General features: G+C 37.0%; 1 protein-coding gene and 2 long non-coding RNA genes across 3 annotated transcripts; 2 read left to right on the top strand and 1 right to left on the bottom strand.

Moving 5' to 3' along the window:
* Positions 1-1155: 1155 nt before the first annotated feature.
* Positions 1156-22125, bottom strand: ppm1j (protein phosphatase, Mg2+/Mn2+ dependent, 1J). Its single transcript, XM_082189630.1, has 10 exons — positions 21590-22125; positions 13499-13616; positions 7618-7944; positions 6473-6585; positions 5821-5905; positions 5557-5675; positions 5354-5417; positions 4223-4330; positions 3898-4049; positions 1156-2920 (listed from the first exon to the last, which is right to left on the bottom strand). The coding sequence occupies exons 1-10, from the start codon at positions 21844-21846 to the stop codon at positions 2773-2775; spliced, it is 1491 nt and encodes a 496-aa protein (XP_082045756.1). The 5' UTR covers positions 21847-22125; the 3' UTR covers positions 1156-2772.
* Positions 7842-11418, top strand: LOC309513704. Its single transcript, XR_014211521.1, has 2 exons — positions 7842-7969; positions 10858-11418. It is a non-coding gene; the product is annotated as an uncharacterized lncRNA (long non-coding RNA).
* Positions 13627-19104, top strand: LOC309513697. The gene is made up of 2 exons (XR_014211512.1): positions 13627-16647; positions 17072-19104. It is a non-coding gene; the product is annotated as an uncharacterized lncRNA (long non-coding RNA).
* Positions 22126-26698: the final 4573 nt, after the last annotated feature.

Below are 26698 nucleotides of genomic sequence, written 5' to 3'. Positions count from 1 at the left end.
AACAAAAAAAATACTTTTCATGAAAGCAAAGGGAAGTTGTCACATGAGTTTTAGATGTGATCAATATTTCATGACCAAATTGCTGTGTCATAATTGGTTTCACTGTTTAAATTGTGCTGAAAAGTCTATAATAGACTGTTCCATTGTGACATAATTATTCTATTGTGACATATATTATAAAATAATATTTATATCGAAAGTATATCCATAAACATACCTCAATAATGGTACAAAATATTTATATTTCAAATAAATGCTGTTCTTTTCAACTTTGGATTCATCAATAGGTTTCCTTCATCAAGGTTTCTGCAAAAAATATTAAGCAGCACAACTTTTTTCAGCTTTGATAATTATAAGAAATCTTGAGAAGCAAATTAGCATAAGAATGATTTCTGAAGGATCATGTGACACTGAAGAATGATGCTGAAAATTCAGCTTTGCCTCACAGGAATAAATGTATTTTAAGACAGCTATATTAAAATAGAAAACAGTTATTTTCACCTGTAATAATATTTCAAAATATTATTGTTTTTACTGTACTTTTGACCAAATAAATGCAGCCTTGTTGAGAATAAGAGACTTTCAAAAACATTGTTTTTATACGTCTGAATTAGATGACAGTGGTCACTAGGTCACAGTGAATTTGCCAATTAAGACATGTTCCTGGATCCACATATTTTGTTGACCTTGGAACAACATTCCTATCCGAAAATGTAATCCTAACTCTGCCCATAAACCTAACCCTACCCATAAATTATCCCTAAAATCAGAGGGTACTGATGGATGAATAACACTGATGTAGAAGCACCTAACCGTGGTTGTATATAAACCTAAACTTGCCATAAACTGTAAACTTGTCCCAAATCTGATTGGTTGATTGGAATGTTGTTCCAGGATCAACAAAGATTTTGACCCAGGAACATGTTGTACTTGGTGAAATCATGTTCACCCGTGGTCACTATCTGGAACAGCATGTTTTATAATCCTTATTATAGTCTTAATAAGTATCTGTAAATAGCTGCAATTGTCCCGCCACAGCAGGGTGCAGTGGTAGCACAAATAACAAGCACATCATAAACCATTAACACCAGTAACACTCATTTCTCATGCACAATAGAGCAAATTTATGTAGCACAAAAAAACATAACAACAGGGTCATTATAAAAAGGATAGATTTATTTAGAATTAGTCACATAATTTGCAAAGATAGCTCCTAGACAATGAATCATCATTTGAAAGGCAGAAATCAATTTATATATGTACTATACTACACAGACACAACACTGACGTCAAGTAAAGGAAATAAAGTACATTCAAGGTGTACAAAAAGACCAATGACTAAGTTCAGGTTTCTCAGTGTCAGGTTTGGATCTACATGGTTGTTTGATTTGCGATTCTTTACTGACAGTTTCAGACCAAACTAGGTTTTATCTACAGCAAAATAAACAGGTCATTCAGCAGTTCAAGCAATCAGTTCATTTGGGTATAGAAAGCCTGGTGCATGTCAATGATGTTTTAGGTTATTTGTACATATTATTTGTACATGTACATATTTGTACCGATGTAGGTAAAATGAGCTTGGTTCAACTAGTTTTACAGAAGTGTGATTAATACTTGTTCCAGAATATAGACATCTGCATTGGGTCCATTTAAAACTATGCCTGACTGAACCCGAAACAGCTGAGATGAACAAAAAAACAATGCATTCACAGGAAATGCCCAGTTTTTTGTTGTTTGATTGCATCTTGCTATAGAAAACCTTAAAGCAATAGTTCACCCAAAAATGAAAATTCTGTTATTAATTTCTCACCCACATGTCGTTCCAAAGCCGTACGAGTTTCTTTCGTCTTCGGAAAACAAATGAAGATCTTTTTGAATGAAATCTGAGAGCTTTCTGTCCCTCCATTGACAGTTACGCAACTACCACTTTTGATGCTTTTCTGAAGAATGTTTATATGTGAATAAATGCCTGAATTAAATCTGTTCATCATAAAAAGCGATCAAGTCTCTTCAGAAAATTCTGGACTAAACCGCTCAATTCATATGGATTAGTTTTACGATCTCTTAATGAACTTTTTGAAGCGTCACAGTGGTAGTTGCGTAGCTGTCAATGGAGGGACAGAAAGCTTTCAGATTTCATCAAAAAGATCTTCATTTGTGTTCAGAAGATGAACTAAAGTCTTATGGGTTTGGACCAACATGAGGGTGAGTAATTAATGACAGAATTTTCTTTTTTGGGTGAACTATCCCTTTAAATTCAGTCAACAAAAACATTCTTTGGAGACAGAACAGTTAGGAAATATAATCAGCAGTTTAAATTACAGCTCAAATGGATTCTGCTACATATAAAGTGCTTCGTTTTTATTTCCCTTGCCATCAGGGCGTTGATGTTTAAGCAGTATTGGCTTATTCCTTTGCCACGCTGAGATTCAGATTCAAATGACCCACTGGTGTTAAAGAATACCCAAACATTATGAGCCCTCCAGTCCCGTACTGACTTGCGGAGCAACGTTCGACAAATCAGAAAGGAGATGGAGAGCGAGAGGAATGGCACTTGATGACGTCACCTCACACCTGACATGGACTTGACGATATTCATGGTACGACTCGGAGGAGGAGAAGGAGGACAAGGGAAAGTTGCATTTAACGTCTCTCGCATCCAAGCCATCTGACAGATTGAAAATGGATTTCTTGGTTTTCCTAGCCCTTTCTCTGGGATGGAGCCAAGGACGTGTCCTGCTGTGCTTGTCCAGTGAAGGCGGACCAACCTGGTCATGTTTCTAACTCTGCCCCGGCCAATGGAATGACAAACGAGGTGATGTCATCACCCGAGCCAAGTCTTTCATTGGGCAGCCGCCAACCTCGCTCCTTCAGGACTCCACGTGACCGCATCAGGAGGTCTTGTGCTGCTAGAGTGTACCTTTAAAAGCATAAAATGACAAACATGACATCATCATTTGAACATTAAAGTAAATTAAAAATGACCATAGAGGGCCTTAGTCATGACAAACTGTATACTGACATCTGCTGGTGTAAGTACTACAACACACCTGATTCACACCTGATACACACTACCATTTCATGAGCAGCAAATCAGCATATATTTGACCCTGGACCATAAAACCAGTCACATGGAACAATTTTATGAAATTTAGATTCATATAGCACATTAAAGCTTACGAAATAAGCTTTCAATTGATGTATGGTTTGTTAGCATAGGACAATATTTGGCCGAGATACAACTATTTGAATATCTGGAATCTGAGGGTGCAACATTTTTTTTGAGAAAATGGCCTTTAAAGTTGTCCATTTATGTTCGCAATTATGCTTCATTCACTCACAAAAATATTTTTTTTATTTATTTACAGTAGGAAATTTACTAAATATCTTCATGGAACATGATCTTTACTTAATATCCTAATGATTTTTGAAAAATCGATCATTTTGACCCATACTATGTATTGTTGGCTATATACCCGTGCGACATGTGACTGGGTCTCATATCAGAATGATTTCTGAAGGATCATGTGACACTGAAGACTGGAGTAATGATGCTGAAAATTCAGCTTTACATCACCGGAATAAATTACATTTGAAGTTATATTAAAATAGAAAACAGCTATTTTAAATTGTAATAATATTTCACAATATTACGGTTTTTACCATATTTTTGATCAAATAAATGCAGCCTCGGTGAGCATAAGAGACTTCTTTCAAAAGCATTAAAATCTTACTAACCTCAAACCTTTTGAACAGTGGTGTTAGTTGCATTTTATTATTATAAAATTTTGTGAATGTGTGGCAAAAATGTGTGTTCTTCATTATGGCGAAATGAAGTGATCTCCAGGAGCTCTTCCTGTAATCAGATTAGTTATGATGTAAAGATCAAACGCTCACCTCATGGGATCATTGGGTTCACGGCCAGACAGGAAAGTTGATACTGCGTCTGCAACATCTCTATCAGTTGTAACGTCCCACAGTCCATCACTACCCATGACCAGGACATCATTAGCCCCATGTTTGTGCTCAGAGATGTTGTACACCTTGACCTAGATAAGAGCATGATATTATACTATTTTCATGCAGTTATGCTTCATATGCCGTATTTTTTAAATGTAGACAAAAAAAAAAACATTTCGTGGAGGGTGTACTGTCCACTTAAATCAAGAAGAATAAATGACTTTGCAAATATTTTCACATAAATACCCATTTATATACTCACTTCTGGGCAACAGGATAGGAAGGGTTTGATATGAATGTTGGAGTTGTACACTTTCAAGTCGTGATCCCCTAAACCACGCGTTACTCCAATAGTAGCCATGACTCGAGCCTACGGAGCACACACACACACACACACACACACACACACACACACACACACACACACACACACACACACACACACACACACACACACACACACACACACACACACACACACACACACACACACACACACACACACACACACACACACACACACACACACACACACACACAGAGTTGGGTTTTCATGTTGTATGGGGGCATTTCATAGACATAATGATTTTTATACTGTACAAACTGTATATTTAATCCCCTAACCCTAAAGGCGGCCGCACACTGTAATTTCTGTAAATAAATATAAAACTAAATGTATATTGCAGCACAGGGTGAAGTCCGTATATACATTAACTACGATTTGAGACACACACATGTAAATTTAATATAAAACTATTTAAATGGCGCTCTGTGGCGCGGCAGGATTTTGAACACGTTCCTGAGCCGCCGCGGACAGACGCCGAAAGGCGCCGCCGGTTTGTGTACTCTCATAGAGAATAGTGTGTTCGAATTTAAAAGACGTGGCGCTGCGCGGCGCGCCGCCGAGCTGCGCGTCCGGTGTGCGACCCCCTTAAGTCTACCCATCACAGAAAACTTTCTGCATTTTTAGATTTTCAAAAACAAACATTCTGTATGATTTATAAGCTGTTTTCCTCAGAAAATGTCTGGTATTGCCTTCCTTGTGGGTACATTTTGTCCCCATAACGTAGGATATACCTGAACCACACACACAGTTGGAAGTTTATGTGGCATTACAGCAAAAGGGTTATTTTATATACATACAAACTTTATCAAACAAGACATTACTCTGCCTTACATCTGGCAGAACATTATGGCGATTCCCATTTGCAACACCTCACTACTCCTGCTTTGTAATAAATAGCTGTGAAAACTGTGTGGAAAAAGCTTCAGACACTTTCATTAGATTATATGTTAGGTCTGTAACAGATGTTACTGTTACGCAGCTTAAAATAAAATCCATTTACAGAACCTTTTCAAGTTAAATAAAAGTCAAATAGAATTATTCACTTACCTTTTTCCCCTCCCCATAAATCAACGGGAACTTTAGATCATCTTCTATAATTGTCTTATATGCCCTGAAATAATAACAGGTAATGGTTATGAATGCAATAAAGTAAAAGACTTGAATATATACAGAATATATCAAAATATAGTTTGGTATAATAGCTGCTGCTATAATTCATCCTCATCCTCATATGTGTGAATCTTAATTACCAGCCAGTCATTGTGTGGTCTCTGTAGAGCATCTTCTTGCCGAGTTCCTTGTGTTGGATGCGTCTGGGGAATTCAATATGTGTAAACTCGTTCCCAAGCAGCTCCGGTTTGAGGAAGCCCTAGACAAAAGCAACACAAACATGACGGAAGTGTTACAGAACTGAAGATCTAAAATGGTAATAGAGCAGTCACGCATGATAATGAATGAACAGGATTTACAATGGGAATTCTATTGGGACAATAACACAGGTGACTGTACTGTACCAGGTACTGTAGCCGCTGTCTTTCACTTTCTGGTGTGAATTCATTGGACATGGGGATGGCCTCATTGTTGTGGACAATTATGGCTCTGTGGGGAAATAATATTATTTTAGGTGATTGTATTATATATTATACAACCTACAGAAACACTGGATGGTAAATAGCAAGAAATATAAGTATTTGATTTGCATTATTTTGATATTTCTCATTTATTGCTAAAATCCCCAAGATGATCATGATGGGTAACTGTCACAGTAATTGAGTCATTTGGAAATATCCAAGGAAACATCTTTGAAAAATTAACATGGATTTGACCGTTTCTCCTTAGAGACAAATTTATGTAATCTTTTCATTTTAAGCAATAACAATTTCCTCCAACTTTCATTATAAAAATCAGTTTACTGTGGCAAATGTAATACAATGGCCTATAATAAAAAAATACAACAATGACATTACACTCGCTAAACTCTTATAAAATGAAAGTTCACAGCTTTAAAGTCAATGCATCTTTTCAAGATTAGGGTCGATGTTTAAAACCGAATTATTTTGTATAATTAACTTTTTGCTTGTACATTTCCTTCTTTTATCTAAAGATAAAGACCATGTTCTGTTAGCCTGCTAATATAATACACACATTTAATTTAAGGCATCTTACCTGCTGTCTCCTGCGTTTGCTACATAGAGTTTCCCCATCAAGTGAATTGCGATCAAGGCACAACAGCCACCAGAGATACTGTAAGATTCTTTCTCCTTCTCGATCAGGTCGTCCTGTTGAGTGGCACAACACAGACTCAGTGTTTTCTTCTGTTTTCAGTGCATACATCCGCACAACATTCAGCAAAATCACATTCTGAAAATCTGAATTCTATGTATAATGCCCAGTGTTATTTGTGCCAGTAACACATGGACGTTAGATCTAACAACATGAATTCTGAAGTCTATCCTTTGCCGAAAAAAATAAAAATAAAAAATAATAATAATAAATATAAAAAATTAAATGTCACAGTAAAACAATACAAAATAATATATATATTTTTATTTTTATTTTTACCGCATAAAACATGCCATGCATGTCTTAAAGGGGATCTATTATGATTTTATTCTTACATTTTGTTTGGGGGTCTTCTAGAATAGGTTTTCAAGTTTTCAACACTTTATTTTTAAGGCATAAAGGCATTATGTTTTATTTCGTTTTGTAAATTAATCACATAATGCTAAACTGTGCATACTGTAAAACACTGGGAGATCACAGGGTTGTCATTACCCGTACTGTTATTTTTAAAAACAGTTCTATTATTTTTTAATATAAAGTATTTTTTTAATTATAATTTTATTAGTATTTTTGCGTCGTGACCACGGGTCGGAAACATTTGTGACCAGTGCATTGTGATTGGTCAACTGCTTCGAGTGTGTTTTTCGGAAATGTCACAGCCCTTACCATAACCGCAAGTTTCAACACACTTCTAACGCAACTCAGCAAGGCCTCCCACAAGGCTGCTCACAAGTTTGAACTGTCCAATAGCATTATTAAAAATTATTATAAAAAATAGTTGCCAAATGCTTTATAAAAATGCAAATTTTGCAGTTAAAATTATATATAAATGTAACATTTGTTACATCTAAAAAACATTTAAACACCATTAAATAAATTGTTTAAAATATTTGTAAAGTGATTTATTTATTTACATTGGTATTTTTGAATACATTGATAATTATTTTCTTTTTTAGTGGCTCGCCTAGTCCTCCAAAGGCAAAAAAAGACTCAAATCACAGGTCTATCTTATCCTTTCCAGTTCTCACCATCTGTTTGAAGGCGGTCTCTATGATGCCCATGACCAGGCTCTCCACACTGATGTCTTTCTCCATGTGGAACCGCGGCTCATCCGGGGGCCCGTCCTGGTCCTCTCCATCTAGGCAGGCCCCTTTCTTCGCCTCAGCCTGGAAGGGGCTCCCGTTCTTGGCCAGGCAGATAGGCGGAGGGCTGTTTTGATTTTCTAGAAGATGGGCGACATCGCAAAGCCGATCGCGGATGATACGGTGGAGAACTTTGGACGCCATGAGAGCAGCACCAGAGCCAGCGTGTCCATCAAACACTCCCCAATAGTGCATGGGAATGCCTGAGGTGTCCTGAAGGGATGAGGAAGAGGAGAAGGTGTGTGATTTCTGCATCATTAGTGGCATGAAATAGAATAGCAAAAACAATTTTGTACACTGTATGTCATTGTTCAAATAATTAGGTAGCTTCGCCCCAAACTTATGCAATTGGGCGAGCCACGTTGACCTGTTGAAATACAGATTTTTAATTGATAATATTTAACATATTATAACAAATATTGTTTAAAATACTGCCACTTTACAATAAGGTTTCTTTTGTTAACATCAGTTAATGCATTAACTAACACGAACTAACAATGAACAATATATTCTTATACGATTTATTAACCTTTGTTAATGTTAGTTAATAACAATATTCATGTTCATGTTAGTTCACAGTGACACTCACATGTATTAGTAAATGTTGAGATTAACATAAACTAAGATGCTGTCCAGTATTGTTCACTGTTAGTTCATGTCAACTAATGCAGATAACTAATGTTAACAAGTGAAACCTTTTTGTAAAGCAACCTAAATGTTTTACATTAAATATTTTATATAAATATGTATACTTTTACATTTTAGTGAACAAAACTTAATTTACTGTGTTTATCCAATTTATTTGTCCAATGTGTCCAAATGACTGTAACTATATATATATATATATATATATATATATATATATATATATATATAATACAAATAGTTAATTATTTAAAAATTATTAGTTACAATTATTTATTTCATCAGCTACTTTTGAATGTGTCAGTTAAGAAAGATGCTCTTTATTTAAATGTTTTTTAATATGCTCCATTATGTTGCAGTATCAGCTTCTACCTGTAGGTTTAAACTGGATCATGCCAACTAGCTGAACCTTGACCTCTTAGTTCAAACAATTGGGGCAATGTTTCCAAATAGCCAAACTGTTTCATTTTTGAGACATACAAAAATGTCTCTTCACATCATGCTGGAATAGGAGAGACTGTACTGTACATTGCAAAAAAATAATATATATATATATATAAATAAATATTATACGCTTCCCCTTTAGTTATTGACTAGTGAAAAAAAGTTGTGGTTTAAAATCAATAATACTAGCAGATTAATCGGGTTTCTGGGACATAGGTCATTTACACAATTTAAAAAAAAAGGTTCTACAAAAACATCTGACTGTAGAATGCCACAATGGACCAATCAGTATCAAGTATTTCAGAGTCACATAAGACGTCACAATAACATGCAAAGCCTTATTAAAACCACAGGGGGGCATCTCGACACTTTCCACAGCTTTTCTAGAAATACTGTCCTATCTCAATTTCCTGTCATTACCTGTTGACAAGATTACAACCGCTCAATCATCAGATCAGCCGGGAAAGCCTGTGTCTGGCAGCAGCAAATGTTTGTGGCTAGATCTCTGTTTCTAAAGAGCAAGAGGTCCACGTCACGTGAATACGTGTTCTTGGTATCTTTTTATCTGGCTGTTTGTCTGACTCTTGCGGACAGGCAACACAGCAGATGATAGGATGATGTAATTGATTTAGAGGAGTTGAAAAAGGGTATTAAGTGGGGGAGGGCAACGTCACGTGATTTAAGCAGAGGCGAAAGAGAGACAGAAGTCACTGTCCTGGTTAATAACCTCTCGTGACGTGAGTAAATACTGCTGGAAATACCAGTCTATTTCTGATTGTTTGAAACCACCTACGCAAAAGAAATAATAAGAGAAAATAATTGTGTCTCGTAAACATCAATTAGATAAAATAGGGAGCAAATTGAGGTAAATAATGTCCTAGCAACCATATAGCAACATAAAAAAAAAAAAACACTGGATAGAAATGCCCTGGAAACCCATCATACACTAGCAACCATATAGTAATTATCTGCCACCGACCACAACTCAAATCAAATCAAATTAACTTGAACTATATTTATTTTTTCCAAGTATACTTAAGTAAATTTTTATACTTAAGTATACTTAATAAAAAATTAAAAAAATCGTATACTTAATGTAGTAAGTATACTAATAATATCAATGTTACTTCTTTTGTAACATACTGTTTTTCAGCAGCTATATAGTAGGGAAGTATGCGATTTCGGATGCAGCCTAAGAGTAGTAAACTTTGTGTATACAACTAGTTTACAACTACATTTTTCATTTGTCCTGCAACTATACTACAAATGAACTTATAGGTATACTGATAGTTTATACTTAAATACTTGTAGCACATTTTTTTTGTTCATGAAAGTATGAAAGTAACATCATACTTAAAGTGCAAAAAAAGTATTATGTTCCTATTTATTCATTTTTGTATGAAATAACTGTACCTTAACTATTTCCTTGCCATCATTTAAAAAAAAAAAACATTCTCATCCAGCGGATAATACTTAATTATACTTTTGAGTATATCATCAAAAGATTAAGTACAAGTATAGGCCAAATATACTTTTCTGTCAGTATACAGTACTTTTCTGTCAGTATAAGTCAAGTGTTATTTTAAGTATATTTCTGAGATGTATATACAGTATATTTTTGAGAAGTACATAAAAAGTAGACTGAAAGTATACTTTCTTGTTTTTAGTTTTAAAAAAGCATACTAATAGCACACTTGAATATACTTCTTTTTTTTGTACGGGTTGGAAAGCATATAGCAACTTGCTAAAAACACTTGAACTGCATAGAAATGCCATTGCATCTACCCATTACACCCTTGCAAACATACAGCAACATGCTAAAAAAAATACTCAAAATACTTTAACAAGTGCATAGCAACGCCCTGGCAACCAAACACATTTATTTAGTGTATTCCTAGAATTGTGGTGGTAAGTTTTACATTTTCTCCAGATGTTAAATGTAAATCTAGTTCTGAATCTGTATGCTTTACTGTCAACAATACAGATCAACTATTGTCTCATTTATTTCCATTTTTTATTTCTTCTGTGCAATTTTAGGAGAAACATGAGATACTTGAAAATAAGTGAGAATGGCGAAGAGAGAGGAATGTAACAGAGGGATCAAGAGAGAAATACGTCAGTCTGCACAAAACCAAAGCCTCCCTTGAAGAGATGTCACAACCCTTCTTATTGTCAATGCAATATTATCTAAGGAGACGTTTTAATCAATCAGACTTGAACAGCTTTCCACTTTGGATTATGTGTCATTTTGAGGTAAGACGGAGGGGACATAAGGGTCGACTGCAGATGAGGATCAGAGAGATCAGACTTATGCCCGCATACAAACACAAACGCACACTTTGAAGGTCATAAGTCCAGGATAGGTGAAAACACTGCCTGGACCACATCACATGATCAAAACTCTCACACAGAAAAAAAAGAAAAAAAGAAAGAAGTTTCACTTCAACATGTTCACAAAGACAAAAAGGCCTTTTGAAAGTGAGCTTGTATTGGAAACTTCAGCTTTATAAATATATCATTCTAGACAAGCAGTCATGCAATGAGGCTGTTCTATATTTTGATTTAGTTTTCAATAACTGAGTTTCACATAATCTGTCATTTTTTCAATTAATTTAGCTGATGTTTATCGGTGGATTTAAAGGGGACTTATTATGCAAAATTCACTTTTATATGGTGTTTGAACATAAACGTGTGTTGGCAGTGTGTCTACACAACCACCCTATAATGGTAAAGATCCACCCAGTCCTTTTTTTAATCCCCATAAATCATAAGCAATGTCTCAGAATAAGCCGTTTGCAGTTTCTATGCAATATGATGTCACATTGCACAGGCCCCGCCCACGACAGCTTATAGACTCTGCCATATTAGCATAGACACGTCCTAAGTGATCTGTACACAGTGCGCCATGTTTATCTCCTCGCCAGAGCATTTAACAGCAGCATTCATCTAAATGCTCCTTTCACACAGAGATTCCGGAAAATACACGGATAAAGTGACCCGGGATTTGACCCGGGTTCGTTTGATTTTGGTTCATTCACACTGCCAGTGATTTTCTGTAATCAGAGAGTAGATTCACACACAACCCGTAAAAATCCCGTAAAGACACGTGACATCGATGTGACTTGTAATGTCTCAGCAGTGTCTTAAGTTTGCTTATGAGTAGCGATTTCTCTCTCGAGAAACCACGCTTGTGCATTTTTTTCTCTGATTCGATCGTAAACTTGCGCATTACGTACCGTTTCACAGCTGGTGAACGATCCCGCGCTTCAGCGTCATCACTACGACACGGCATTATTACGGCAGCAGCAGCTCATTTGCATTTAAAGATACATGCACGAAAACAGCATGTTTCTCCTTCCACTAAAAATGGCTAATTACAACATGCTATAATCAATTATCTGTGGGTTATTTTGAGCTGAAACTTCACAGACACATTCTGGGGACACCTGAGACTTATATTCAAGCTCCTCTAAATGAAGTAGTCACTGAGGCACCAACAGACTTTTTTGGGGATTTTCAGGAGGAGATTGGAGCTTCAACTTTAATTTCAACATGTCCATAACTGTTTATTTCACACAGTAGGCTAAACTTTGTACTAACCATTTCTGCGGGAGTGAGGGCAGGACCTTGATATCGGCTTCACTGCACGCTCACTACTGCGCAGACTCAAGTCCCGCGTTCACTAAAGCGCAGAATCAGGTCCCAAATCAGCACAAGATGTCAGCGCCATATTAGGACTTTGGTGGCTTCCCTTTTCACCAATGGAAGAGAGTGAAGGGGCGTCGTCCATCTTTTTTTCCAGTCTATGCTTATATTACATCTTGTAAAAGATCCGATTGATGCGCGTGTTTATGTCACTGCACGAATATACTGAGTTTCCCGCTGTTTGCGCATTCTCATACCATAGCTTTTTTCTTTGTTTTAGAAAGCAGACTTAATATCCATTTCGGATCCTCATTAGGAAACAAGCACATTCAGCTTTGTGCCGTGCTGCTTTAGGGTACATTTACGCGACAATGATGTTCTAAAAAGTTTTTTCTTTGCGTTGTTTGCATACATACATACAGACAACGTTGTCAAACTGATCCCCGTTCACACAGATCCATGAAAACAACTAAAAACACTGTATTATCAGTATTAAAGAAACACTACACACATATAGACTGAACACGTGCCCATGACGTCACCGTTTTCACAAATTCGCGCTTTTGTAGTTTACACAGAGACAATAATGGTATCGTTTTCAAAAACCTGCACTTTGAATCCTGTTTTCAAAAGTTTGCGTTTTCAGGCCCCCAAAACACCGTAGTCGTGTACATGAACGCAACAGATGCCAGAGCTCAATGGGATCGCCAGGGTCAGCGAGCTGAGCGTCCCTCAGCAAGCTAAATCTTTCATAATCTTACCTGAGACCAGTTTTGTCCAGTTCAACTGATCCACAACAACTGCATTGCAAAAGTAGATCAGGGATCTTTTTTATATAGATGTTCATAAGTATTGATACCAAGAATTGAAGCGCACTAGAGACTCACCTCACTTTTGATTTGAATTGAGTTTGGCATTAAAATGTATCTTGCAGTATTCAAACGCAATTTTTTTATGATGACAGTGACACAACCACAAAACTGTTTGGCTGCATCCTGTTGTTTTCAGGATGTTGTGTCATAGACCAACTTACCCCACCGTCCTCCAGTAACATGGAGCTGCGCTGATGCTTGCTACTTATCTTCTTGACATACATCAGCTCACAGGAAGCCTGGTCTTCATTCAGCATGCTCTTCCCAGCATTTATCACCCTGAGAGAGAGACAAAATCATTGGTGTCATTTATTTATTTTCCTAAATTAAAAAAAGAATATGTGTGTGTGTGTGTGTACAAATAGGAAAACACCTATTATACAGCTAAATATCATTTCTAGTATGATGGCAGGCAGTCTAACATGAAGAGAAACATAAAGCCATTATTTCCCAAATCTGGATTATAAAAAGCCATACTCTTCCTAATCTGCTGAGAGCAGTAAGATGCTTCAGAGGCCACAGTCATGACCCAGCAGATCTGATGAGATATTTATATAAATGTTAGGGGGTTCTCTTCAAAAGTCTGTGACCCTTATTCAATATTTCTTCTACAAATCCCTACGCATAAAAAAAAGAAAAAAAAGAAGATTATTTAAGACCAGATTTAACATCAGAAACTGCAGAAAACAGGCAAGTCTTTTATTTGTAATTATGTACATTTGTCTGTCAAATCATACTCTCTCTATATATATTTATATGCCCATTTAAGGGAAAAAATAAGATGTAAAAATAAGAAATAAGTAGCAAAGATGCATTTCAACCAACTTACTTTATGCATACTTAAAATTGGGATGTTGGAGACATACTACTTCAAAAGAGTTTTAAAGGGGTGATGAACTGAGAAATCAAATTTTCCTTGAGCTTTTGACATATAAGAGGTCATCAAACTATAAGAATATCTGTAAGTTTCAGAACTAAAAACGTCCTTGTTAGTCCAATAAAAGCTTTTATTGACACCAGGCAAAGCGAACGACAGGTTTTTCAAAGTGGGGATCCATGACGTCAAAGGGTATCAAACACCGCCTCCGCAGAAGAAGATCAACGCCTACTTCAACACTGCCTGTTTAGCCCCGCCCACCGATTCACGCTTTATAAGAAACTCATTATAATATGCAAAACTGTTATCCAATCATAGCAGTGGGCATTTACTTCCAAGTCTTCAATGCGGCACGCCCATAAAAACCGAGCGTTTCAGGAGCTAGGCTCAAAACCAGGGTAGAAAATAGCCCATTACTTATTCATTTTGATGTTTTTGAATGTAAAAACCAAGCGAACGTCATAAGCTGACCTCAGACAACAATATAAAAATATTAAAAAAGCCAATTCATGACCCCTTTAAGCAATATACCCATAATAATAAAAGCATAGTACATCATTATACTATACACGTATATTTTTTTCTTTCTTTATGCTGCGGTTTTCGTTTAGAATCAGCTGACAAAGCCCCACTGTAGCTACTCTCAAAAGAGGAAGTGTCTCATTGAAGCAAGTTCCTTCTTCTGAAGTTACAATTTCTTTACTTCTGCCACATTAGGTTTCAACATAATGTGATTTCTTTAAATGAAAGTAACACACATTAAATGGAAAATTGTGCTTTGAGAAGCACAACCATTGTGCGTGCAAAAGAAAAAGAAAGCAGAACTTCATGATCTGTGGAAAATGCAGAGTAGAGCAATGAGCTAAAGCCACAAAACAACCCTTTATTAGCAAGGCTTACCACCACTAGTGTTAAAGTGGCAACAAGCACTTCCTGTCTCAGGTGATTGGTTAACAATGGTTTTCTTTTTTGAGCAGGAGAGTCATGCTAAGCCTCTGTCATTTTATTTATCCATTTTATTTAATTTTATAATCAAAAGGTCAAGGTTTGGCTGATTAGCATGAGCCAGTTTTCCCCTGCTGGTGGAATCCCAGAACTACACCATTCTGTAGGAAAAAAATCATTTCTCTTTATTGACTATGTATTAAAAAAAAAACATGTTCCAAGAAACATAAAATATTTCATTTATAAGCTGTTTTGCCAGTGAATATTTTATAATTTTACTGAGTGATTAATCACATGGCATTTAAAAAACTGATGCTGGTATGGTATGCACTATATTAGTAAACTCTAAATCATTGATCATTGAAAATCACATCATTGATCTGAAAATCGGAGAAGTTTTATTAATGCAATGCTTCAGGCCAGACTATATAAACATAATGTCTTCATGTGAAGACATTCAAATGACCATTTCATGTTACAATCATGTTCTGAGCCCTAGATTGATAAAAACATACACTGAGTTTAAAACATACACTGGCATAAAATATCCTTCCTCAAGCAATAACCTTCAATAACCTTTTTAAAAAATCTATTAATATTTGCATTTATAAATGTGTATAGCTGTATCTTAGCATTGCTGTGAGCTCAGAAGAGAGATGCAGTTTCAATACTGTATATCTCGAAAAACCTGATGAGTAATTCTTCACCTCCACCCACTGCGCTTAATAATAGAGAATAAATGGGCACTTTTTATGGCACTGTTTATCTTGAATTGTGACTCCTGTATTAGTTGTCGAGTAGATTAAGAAATATGAAAAGCAAAGAAATAAATGAGTATCCTATTTGACTGATTAATATTGTTTGCACCAACCCATCCTTCAATATCCACACAGAAATGCGCCACACAAACTGTTTAGGTCAAACTGAAATGACAATGAGATTCTTAATGCAAAAGGGCTTTTTTTTTTAATTGACTAGGTTTTACCGTACAAATTAGGCAAAGTGCAGTGTCAGCATGCTAATTACAGTCACCCAAGATATCGAAACTGAAACATGACTAGAAAAAATCTAGATGAACTAGTTGTCGGACGACTAAAAAAATGACTAGTGTCGACCTATCCCTACAGAGAACCAATGATTATAGTTAACTTGAACTCGTACGTGTATTGACAGGAATTCACCTATTGTGGCGTGGGTGAATGCTGGATCTGTCTGACTTTGCCAGCTTGGCAGCACCATGTTCATAGAAAGCCAATCTCCATGAGCCACAGTGGATGACTCAGTAATATCTTATAGAGAATGAGTGTGTGTTGGGGAATCTGAAGAGTCTATTGCTGCCATTAATCTACAGCCAACAATGTGTCTTTGAGAGGCCGTCAGAGTTTTAAAGTCAAAATGAAACAGAAGTTATGATCATCTTTTCTTTCTTATTGTCATGTATATCCAAGTAAAACGGTGTCTTGTACAAGAACAAATGTAGGGTATTGAGTAGTTATTGGAAAGAATCCAACAAATGGCTTCTGATAGCATGTCGAAAATTTTGGGGCCGCTTTTGCAGCCAAAAGTTAAACGGACGGAAAAGTAAAATTTTCCTTGCCAGCGTACGTCGAACAAATGCCATGCATCTGGGTGAATGGGCATCACTTTAAAAGCAGAGGTGATGTCGACTTTAGCAAGCCAAGCACCGTAACCTGCATCTTTAATCAAGGTTATAGCTTGGTCGATGGTGTGGTAATTAAGAGAAAATTGTTCAAGCGAAATAAGGCTGTTTATGCTTGGAAACGGGGAATTGTGTGGGGCTGAGAGATCGATTATTAAGCGTTTTTTGCCTGAAAATTTCCTGGTAGCCACTCCAATGGGACTGATGCGGAAACACTCAAAAGGAGGATTGTTGAAAGGACCAATCATAAAGCCTGATTTGACCATGAGGAATTAATTGGATGGTTTTGGTTTGCTATTGGTCGGTCTTATGTGAGTGACAGGTTGCCCCGCCCTCACGCCAATAAAAGCGTCATCAGAGAAGAGAAGAGATGCAAATGGGAGGGTAAGCTCTTTTGATTAAAGGTCATGAGGGCACATGAATAATGATAATGATGTGCATGGATAAATTAGTAATTAATGACAGAATCTTTATTTTTGCAAGAACTGTCCCTTAAGACTGTGTTACAAGAACTAATCTGGAGTGCGTTTCCCGAACAACGACATAACTTGCTGCTTAACCACCATAGCACGATGCATCGTTGAAGAAATCAACTAGCTAGTCACGACTGTTTCCCGAAACTGTACTGTCGCAAAGTGGTCGTTCAACCACGTTGGTTTATGACGTCACGCACGTGGTAGAGTAATAATAACTTCTTTTAATGAATCTGTTTGAGATCGGATTAATGCTAGATGTTTTGCTATAAATTACAGACATGACATCTGAGGACTATTTCTAATTTTTCTCAGTTATTTTGCTTTATTTCCAGATTCAGTCATAGACTCGTTCTTACACGTTCGCACATGCGCACTCTTCAAAAACGGTGCTTTAAATCTCTTGACAAACTAAAAGACGTAAATGACATTTGTATGTATTCTAAATTAAAGACACAGGTTGTACTGAATGTCAGCTTGCTTATTTTGCTCAAGAAGAGGATTTATTAAGTCCACATGTCATGCAAACTAGAAACTATGCTTCTAACCACAGGTCGAGAGCTTTCGTTCCAACTACACAACTTTGCGATGCTGTTTGCGAATATTCGTTAGAACGATGGTTTCGGGAAACACTGACTCGTTGAACTATGCTGATAACGACGGAACTTGCGAACATAGTTGGCTAACGATGCTTTTGGGAAACGCACCCCTGACCAACTAGAACACAGGTGTCAAACTCAGTTCCTGGGGGGCCACAGCCCTACACAGTTTTGGGAACTATACGGTTATCCGGACCACACGTGTGTCTTTTAGTCCCGTATAGTCCGTATAGTGATCCCTGATTGGTCTTAACCCCAGTGACGGGTAGGTTTAGGGGCGGGGTTAGGGGTAGACCATCGTATGATTGGTCTTAACCCCAGTGACGGGTAGGTTTAGGGGCGGGGTTAGGGGTAGGCCATCGTATGATTGGTCTTAACCCCAGTGACAGGTAGGTTTAGGGGCGGGGTTAGGGGTAGGCCATCGTATGATTGGTCTTAACCCCAGTGACGGGTAGGTTTAGGGGCGGGGTTAGGGGTAGGCCATCGTGTGGTCCGGATAACCGTATAGTACCCAGTTTTGTTCCAACCCTGCTTCAACACACACACACACACCTGTGGCCAGTTGCATAAACTGTTAAGACTAGTCTTACAAGTTAGTCATCCAATTTTATTCTTTAAGACTGTTAATAACTTTAAGTCAGTAACATAAAAACGTAGATTGGTCTAATTTGACACCGAACAGTAAGACTGATTACCCCTAACTTACTTCTAGTCGATCATACTAGTTCTTAAGACACAGTCATAACATAATGGCTATGTTTATGCAACTGGAAGCTGCAGTTTTCAAATAAGCCTGAAGGACTTGATTAGCTGATCAGGTGTGTTTAATTAGGGTTGAAGCTAAACTCTGCAGGGCTGTGGCCCTCCAGGAACTGAGTTTGACACCCCTGAACTAGAAGTTAGCTGCAATCAGTCATATTTTCGGATTCAAATGTAACTGACCTGTTATGACCTGTCTTAAAGGTGCAATGCGCAAGTCTCTGAGTTTTTGCAGAACTATGCCCCCTCTGGCGACAAGCGAAACTGCAACCAGAGGTGTGCACGCTCATTCCGTCCCGAATCCCTCTTATTTATTTTACTGTACAGGATTATAGAGGCAATCGCAGTGATCAGAGAAGGGCTCATTCAGCCCATCAGGCAATTGTTTAAGCATGTATGGGTTAGAAAAACGGGTATTTTTAACATGAAATGTTGCGCATTGCACCTTTAAAGCCTAAAGAAAATTAGATGACTAAATTTTTTTTAATGCTACCAGCCACAGCAGAAAAGGAAACATTCGGAAGAATTGCGCTGGCCGCTTTTTCCATGCAATTTCAATAAAACTTCAAAAGCACTATAAATGTATTCTAAAATATTCTCGTGTGCTGTAGTCGTCTCAGGCCTTACTGGGAGGGAACCTTATTTTGACTATTTTGAATCTAAAGAATCGGTTGTTCCAATTTACAAAACCTATTTGAATGATTAATTTATGAATCAAACTGATATGGCTCCATGATTCAATGATATGGTTAACAACTCACTGCAGGAAAAGATTATCAATGAAGATTAACTTCACTTTTGGTGTATTTGGTCTGTCTTCAGAACATGTCACACACGACATATGGAACACCTCCATGATACTTGTATGGTGCTTTTGCATCCTCCTCACAGCTTGAAAGCTTTAGTCTTCAATTACCTGTAATTGCATGGAAAACAGCAACTATACAATCTTCTCTTTTTGTGTTTTACTAGTAGCACATTTTACTCAATACATCATGTTAGAAGTACTGTAAAATGGATTGTGAAGACTGTTTCATGTTGACTTATTGAAAATTAAGAACTATAAAAACTTTAACCTGTTTTTTAGCCTGTGTATGTGAGCAAATGCTAAAGCGAACAGCTAAAAAGGATTTTTGTTTCCACGCTTAAGAGAATATGCTCAGTTTCAAATTCTGTCATCACGCAGCCCCAGACAAAGTTCTTCTCTTGTACTGTAGTTAATAATAGATGAAATAGCCAGAGGCTAACTGGGCATATTTCAGTATCAGTGCCTGTTTTCTCTCCAACTCTTCTTCACACTGGGTCTCTATAGGTCTGAGTCACAGAAATATGAAAATTTTTCCAAAACCACCTAACATTATAATCATTAATTTGATGGCATGACTCAAGACTGCATCATCTCACTGGCTTTGATCTTGGGCCACTTAGTGCAAGTATGGTCTTGATATTCAGTCAACAGATCACGCCTGATGAAAGTCAGGATTCCCATCCCTTTTTACCAATACATTTCCATGACTTTTCTATTTGCTTGTAAATGATGAATTTTACAAAATAAAATACGCTCCAGTTCCTTAAATGTATACACTGATAATGCAGTTGTATTTTTACTAGAAATGTTTCATAAAAAAAAGTCCTTTATCACCCATCACTAACATCCTTCACCTGTACCAATGTGTGATGTTACTGCAACATTTTTGTTTATATTTAAAAAAAAATTTATTAGTATTTTTCTGTTTTGTTTATATTAATTTCATGATTATTAAAATTTTTATATTAAATATTAACAAAATTAAAATTAATAATTATAAAGGCGTTAATAATTAATAATTAACAAAATCTAAAATGTATAATAAATCTAAGAATTTTTTATCAAATAGACTATAAAATCTCATAAGATTACCATTTATTTTACAGCAAACATAGGTAAGGAGTGGATAGGTAACATTCACAATGACTTATTATTACATTGATGTTTTTAATTCCACCAACTGTGAAAGTCGTAAGTCCTGTAAGATCCCCCCCTGGAAATTACGACTTTAAACAAACTTAACACTTAAAGGGATTGTTAACCCAAAAATTTAAATTCTCACCCACACCATTTACTCATCCTCAAGTTGTTCCAAACCTGTATGAATTTCTTTCTTCTGCTAAACAGAAGATATTTGAAGAATCTGGGTAACCAAACAGTTGATGGTAGCCATTGACTTCCATTGTATTTTTTTCCCTCCATACAATTGAAGTCAATGGCAACTGTCAACTGTTTGTTTACCCACATTCTTCAAAATATCTACTTATCATTTTTGGGTGAACTATCCCTTTAAATATACCATATCATTCTGACATGACTTGAATGCACCAATATGATGCCCTAATGCATCAATGGAGCTCAGGACAATGTTCCCAGGTGTCTCCCAAGACAGCAGCCCTGAAGCTGAGCATTAACTAGAGAAATTCCTTTATGTTCTTATTCATTTCCATGACTCTTTTAGGCCTGGAAATTAGGTAGCTGCAGGTTTTTAAAGCTGCATCTTGTCTCAGATGCACAGGTAGCGAGAATTCCCTACTCACTGTATACCAGTACTCACTGTCCTGTGGTAAAGATGCATTCAATGACTACTATAGGATATCCATTAGTAAAGCTATACGTGTATAACCTGACATATGCAGCATTTTTCATATTTAAATGCAATGATGAATTCATGTGAACTGTAAGCTGCGTCATCATCAGAGCAGTTACGACACATTTCAGTGAAAACATTCCAACATTCCAGCTGACTCTAGAGCGCTTAGAGGATGATGATGATGATGATGATGAGCCATTGCCCTTGGTTAGGCGTGACATATAACCTTCCTCAGTAATGACGTCACTTCAACCGTATCATTTTAAAACAACAATTCATAGCCTATGCGCATCTTAGACATACAAAAACACGACTCACTCCGCGTATCCCGTTCGCCACTGCAGCCTGCTGTCTCTCTTGAGCGTGATGACCGGTCTGGACGCGTGTTCGGTGGAGTACTGCAGCAGCTCCGGGGTCAGGTCCAGAAACTCGGGGCGGCTGTAGGGGAAGCGCGGCGGGAGCCCGTCCGTGCCGCCGTTCTGCGCGGATCCGTGCTGTTGCTGCTGATGGTGGTGGCCGTGCGGGATAATTCCGCCCACCAGCGAGGACATGGCATTTTTAACTTTGCTTATCATCGCAATGAAATATGTGACATCGGCGGCGCGCGAGGAACGGTGATCTTAACGAAATAATAACACTATACGATCCAAGCGGCAAAAACGAAGTAGTTCAGTCGCGATGCAGGAAGCGATTGACCCCATGTGACGATTTGACAGAGAATGTTTTTCCTCGTCGAAAAAAACCCTCTCCCTGCAGAGTGTGTATCATCACCCGAGAGAGGCTTATATCCGCCTATGGCTCGGAAGATGTAAGCGCTGCCTATACTATAGCACTCTCAGCCGACCAGCCTGTGAATGTACACTACACACCGTCCGAATTAGACAATGACTACCGAGGGGCCAACTATAATAAAGGAATTTCGCCTTTTTAATTATTTTTTATAATAATAATATTAATAGTAAAAATTAAACATGTAAAGGTAATTTCAGGGCGCAAGAGGTTCATCTGGCGAAACGAAAATCGTCATTATTAGCACGGTATAAATACAATATCTAAAACAGTTTATTATTATGATTAGAATTAATTTATTATTATTATTAGATAGTAGGCTATATATATATATGGTATGATATGCAAGTGATAATGGCATTAGGCTACTTAAAGGGACAGTTCACCCAAAAATCTTTTCATTTACTCACCCTCATGTTGTCCCAAATCTGAGTGTCTTTCTTCAGTTGAACACAAAGATATATATATTTTAAAGAATGTTGGTAACTAAGCACACAGTTGGCGGTAGGTAGCCATTGACTTCCATAGTAGGCTATTTTTCTTTCTTTCCTGCTATAGAAGTCAACGGTAGCCATGCCATTCGTCAACTGTTTGATTACCAACATTCTTCAAAATTTATTTTTTTGTGTTCAACAGAAGAAATAAACTCATACAGGTTTAGAACAACTTAAGAGCAAGTGATGATAAAAATGTCATTTTTGAGTGAACTATCCCTTTAAATAGACCTTATTCACAGTAGCGCCATCTTTTAAGGGGAATGATCAATGAAAGCGAGGCTGTGACTTAGCTTAGGCCTACATTTCTTCAGTGGGTTGTAGTAGCCTACTATTTAATGTGTTTTTACATTGTTCTGCAGATGAAACACCGCAAATCTTTCCAAGAAATTTCAGTAGATAAAACCCCCCAGAAAACATAAGTGATTAAAAATTATAAGTGATGTAGGATCTTAATCCGGCTTTTACAGCGGATGCTATTGAAAACAGCCTCACTTTCATACCTGTCATGGCACTGCTCTGAAGGTCTAGATCAGGCATTCTCAACCCTGGTCCTGGAGGGCCACTGTCCTGCAGAGTTTAGGTCCAACCTTGATCAAACACACCTGAGCCAGCTAATTAAGCTAATTAAGCCTTTCAGGATTACTGGAAAGCTACAGGCAGGTGTGTTTGATCAAGGTTGGACCTAAACTCTGCAGGACAGTGGCCCTCCAGGACCAGGGTTGAGAATGCCTGGTCTAGATACTTCTATCCACATACCAAACGAAACTGATTGCAATGGAAAGCTACTGTTGCCGTTACCTCTCTGTTACTACCTTAGCGTCTGTTTGCCGAAAATACACCATCTTGACTTGTAATTTAGCCTATTAGTGCTGAACCGTTTGAAATAGCGATTAAAACCTACACTCTAATAAAAGATGGTTCTTTAAAGGGGTGGTATGAAGCCCTTTTCACAAGATGTAAAATAAATCTCTGATGTCCCCAGAGTGTGTATGTGAAGTTTTAGCTTAAAATACCCCACAGATATTTTTATAGCATGTTAAATTTGTCACTTTTTGAGGGCGAGCAAAAATGCACCGTTTTGTGTCTGTCCCTTTAAATGCAAATGAGCTGCTGCTCCCAGCACAGAGGGCGGAGCTTGTCTCCTTTTTCTGTCTTGATTATCTATAAATCATGTTCTGGGGGTGGGGTTTATGTAAATTTTAGGGTTGGTGATGTCACTAACCCAGGAGGAATATAGTCCCTATATCAGCCATTTGTTGTAGTCCTGAAAAACGATTTCTTTAAAAGCAAATATCTTCCTTTGCTTTGCACTTTGAGCGTTGTAACTTTGTAGATGTTGTTCAGCTATACACAGACTGTCAACATACTGTCACGGAGAGTGATGAAGCAGACAGGTGAGTATAAAGTAACTGAAGTTTATTATGAACAGAAGCACGGAAACCAGCAGATGTAAATGGTGAGTTGAACACAATGAAGATAGTTGAATGGAACTTAGCTGATGAATAACAGTATTGTCCTTCACAGGTAGAGGACGGAACGAGGCTGATGGCAGACGTGGATGAGAGTCACTGACGATGATAGCAGGTTCGTGGAACAGGATCAGAAGACGAGGATGGCAGGAAAGTGGAACAGGTAAGGATCAAGGTAGAGTCTGTGTGTCCATGGAAAGACGAGATCAGACAATGAAGAGTGGTGCAAGTGAATATATATAGTGAACAGGTGACGAGGTAATCAGGGGAGAGTGAACGAGTGGGTGGAGTCTGTAGATCTGGTGGAGCCGTGACACATACTCTCAACAGGTAAATTATTTCATTCTTAAAATGTCTATAAATTATAACTGTAAAAATTGTAACAGTCATTTCCTATCATGTCTTTTTCTCATTTTAGTTTAACGAACATGTAAGTGTGAGCAGCTCTGTTCAGTTAAGGATACTCATCTCCTCTTCTCCACAAAGTAAGTAACAGAGATATGGAATTTATGGATCCATATTGATATGGATTCATATTGTTAGATTTTTTGTAAATTGTGACTTTAATGTTTATTTGTGACTGGGTATGTTTAGGCATAGCTATCATAACTTTATATACATTTTTTCCTTTTAACATGGTAAAGGGCTCATACTGTCGATTTTTGCTAATATTGGCCTTCATGAACAGAATTGTGCATAATCAAATGGAAGAGACACAATGTAACTCTAAACTGAATTGTTTATTTCAGATGCTGTCACGTATCATAACCTCATCATCTGCAGAGAGAAACTGCCACTCAGAATACACTCATGAAGGACGTAAAGACAGAGGATTGTGAAGATATTTCACTGGAACTTTGACTTTGACTGAAACTGATTACATCTATATCGTGTCATCTATATCTATGTTAATTGTTATCTATTAATGTATTCAGCTAACAACTGTTATTATAGAGTACTGTAATTTTTGCTACAATCTGCCATGTCAATAAAAAATTAAAGTATTTACCTATACCTATAGTTGACACAACATGCTGATTTCTTTTTTAAATGAAAAACCCAAATAGAGGCAACAAGACATAAGACCAGGCAGATGTAAGACTTAAAAACAATATTAATACATAATATATAAAAATAATGTTAATAATAGTAATATGAAGATACTAATATTAATGAAAATAAATATTGTTGAAAAGGTTATTTATAACACCATTAAGGTCCTATAGCACTTTCAAAGCATGGTTCTTTATGGAACCTTATAAAAAGGGTTCTACATAGCACCAGAAAGGGTTCTGCTATTGTTACAAGCTGAAGAACCCTAATTTGATACTGTTTAGAACCATTTTTCTTAAGAGTGTATAGGAAAAAAATAACTTGACTCACAATGGAAGCATGCTGTTTACAAGGTGAGTATAAAAGCTACTTTATATTTTAGTGAAATGCTGAAATCCCTTTAAGACGAACTATATACACCGTCTTGGATGTGGATATCAAATGTGACATATTAACACATGATTTAGAATCATCTTTATTGAATCAAAGCCAAGGTGTTTCTGACAGAAGCTCTCTGCGGGGGTGCAGTGTTTCCCTTGAGATCCTTGAGAAGGAATGATGCACTACGGTCTGAGACGCCATCACATTGTATTCTCAGTAACACTCACAGTGAGAGACGAGAAATACAAATCAAAGATGCCTTCAGATGTTCTCTATTCTCTCAGAACCTTCTGAAGGATCCTCTCTCTTCTCCATGTTCTGAGACCATGAAGCAGCCATCACTGAGAGATACGGCCTGCCCTGTTGTTTCATATGACACTGGTAAACATTTAAATACCATGTCTGACACTTCTATCATCAAAGCGTGTCAGGGTTTAGCCACACTGGTTCTCTTTTTTGAACCTGCATGCAGCCAGCACTCAGCAAATACTTTCACTACCTCATATAGTAAGCAGCTAAAAAAAAAATGTTGTAATAATAATTACATAGCAACACCCTGGCAACCACCTATAGCATCATGGTGGCAAGCACTCACATTTTCTTCAGAAAATGTAAAAAATCTATTGTTAATATTATGGTTACTATTATGTCTTTTTTTATTATTATTATTAAAATATTCATTTTATCTAGATAATCATATTCATAAGAGTGTGCCTGCTATTGTTCAGGATGTTGCTTTATCTCCATCCGTTCTCTCTCAGTTTCTCTTAGCACTCAGAATGAAGCAGGTGCTTGAAAACAATAATCTTTGAGTGATATCCGCAGTGTTATCATTGCAATGATTGCCCATAAGAGTAATTAACATTTAGTTGCCTAGCAGACATCTTAATGTGGAGAGCAGCTCTTCCACCTCTTCACAGTCAGAGCACATACACTTGTCATATGAATATGTTAATTCATCTCATTAGTTTGGGGCCAGTATGCAAAACGATCATATTATGTGGACATCGAAGGAATATTTCATCTAAATAAGTAAACAAACAAACTTATAAATGAATTAATGAATTAATAAATATACAAAATGAATGATAAAACAGGTTTTGAAATCTGCCATGTTCATGGAAAATAAGTTCTGGACCCCCAGTTTTTAAGCCAATTCATAATCACTGAATAATTTAAATTTCAGTTTGTTCATCATACAGAGCTAACAAAGCAAAGCTGCTTTATTACAAAACTTA

The sequence above is a fragment of the Leuciscus leuciscus genome, assembly GCF_965113295.1.
Source record: "Leuciscus leuciscus genome assembly, chromosome: 14".
Taxonomy (NCBI): Eukaryota; Metazoa; Chordata; class Actinopteri; order Cypriniformes; family Leuciscidae; genus Leuciscus; species Leuciscus leuciscus.
Note: the sequence above shows the minus strand (reverse complement) of the source record. Positions and strands in the feature narration are given on the sequence as shown.

Excerpts from the sequence above, each read along its gene's own strand:
- ppm1j (XM_082189630.1), bottom strand. The coding sequence starts at position 21,846 with ATGATAAGCAAAGTTAAAAATGCCATGTCCTCGCTGGTGGGCGGAATT. Across the intron at positions 6,586-7,617 it reads AGACCGCCTTCAAACAGATG|GACGACCTGATCGAGAAGGA; the intron begins GTGAGAACTGGA and ends GCCACTCAACAG. Across the intron at positions 2,921-3,897 it reads GAACCCAATGATCCCATGAG|GTACACTCTAGCAGCACAAG; the intron begins GTGAGCGTTTGA and ends ATGCTTTTAAAG.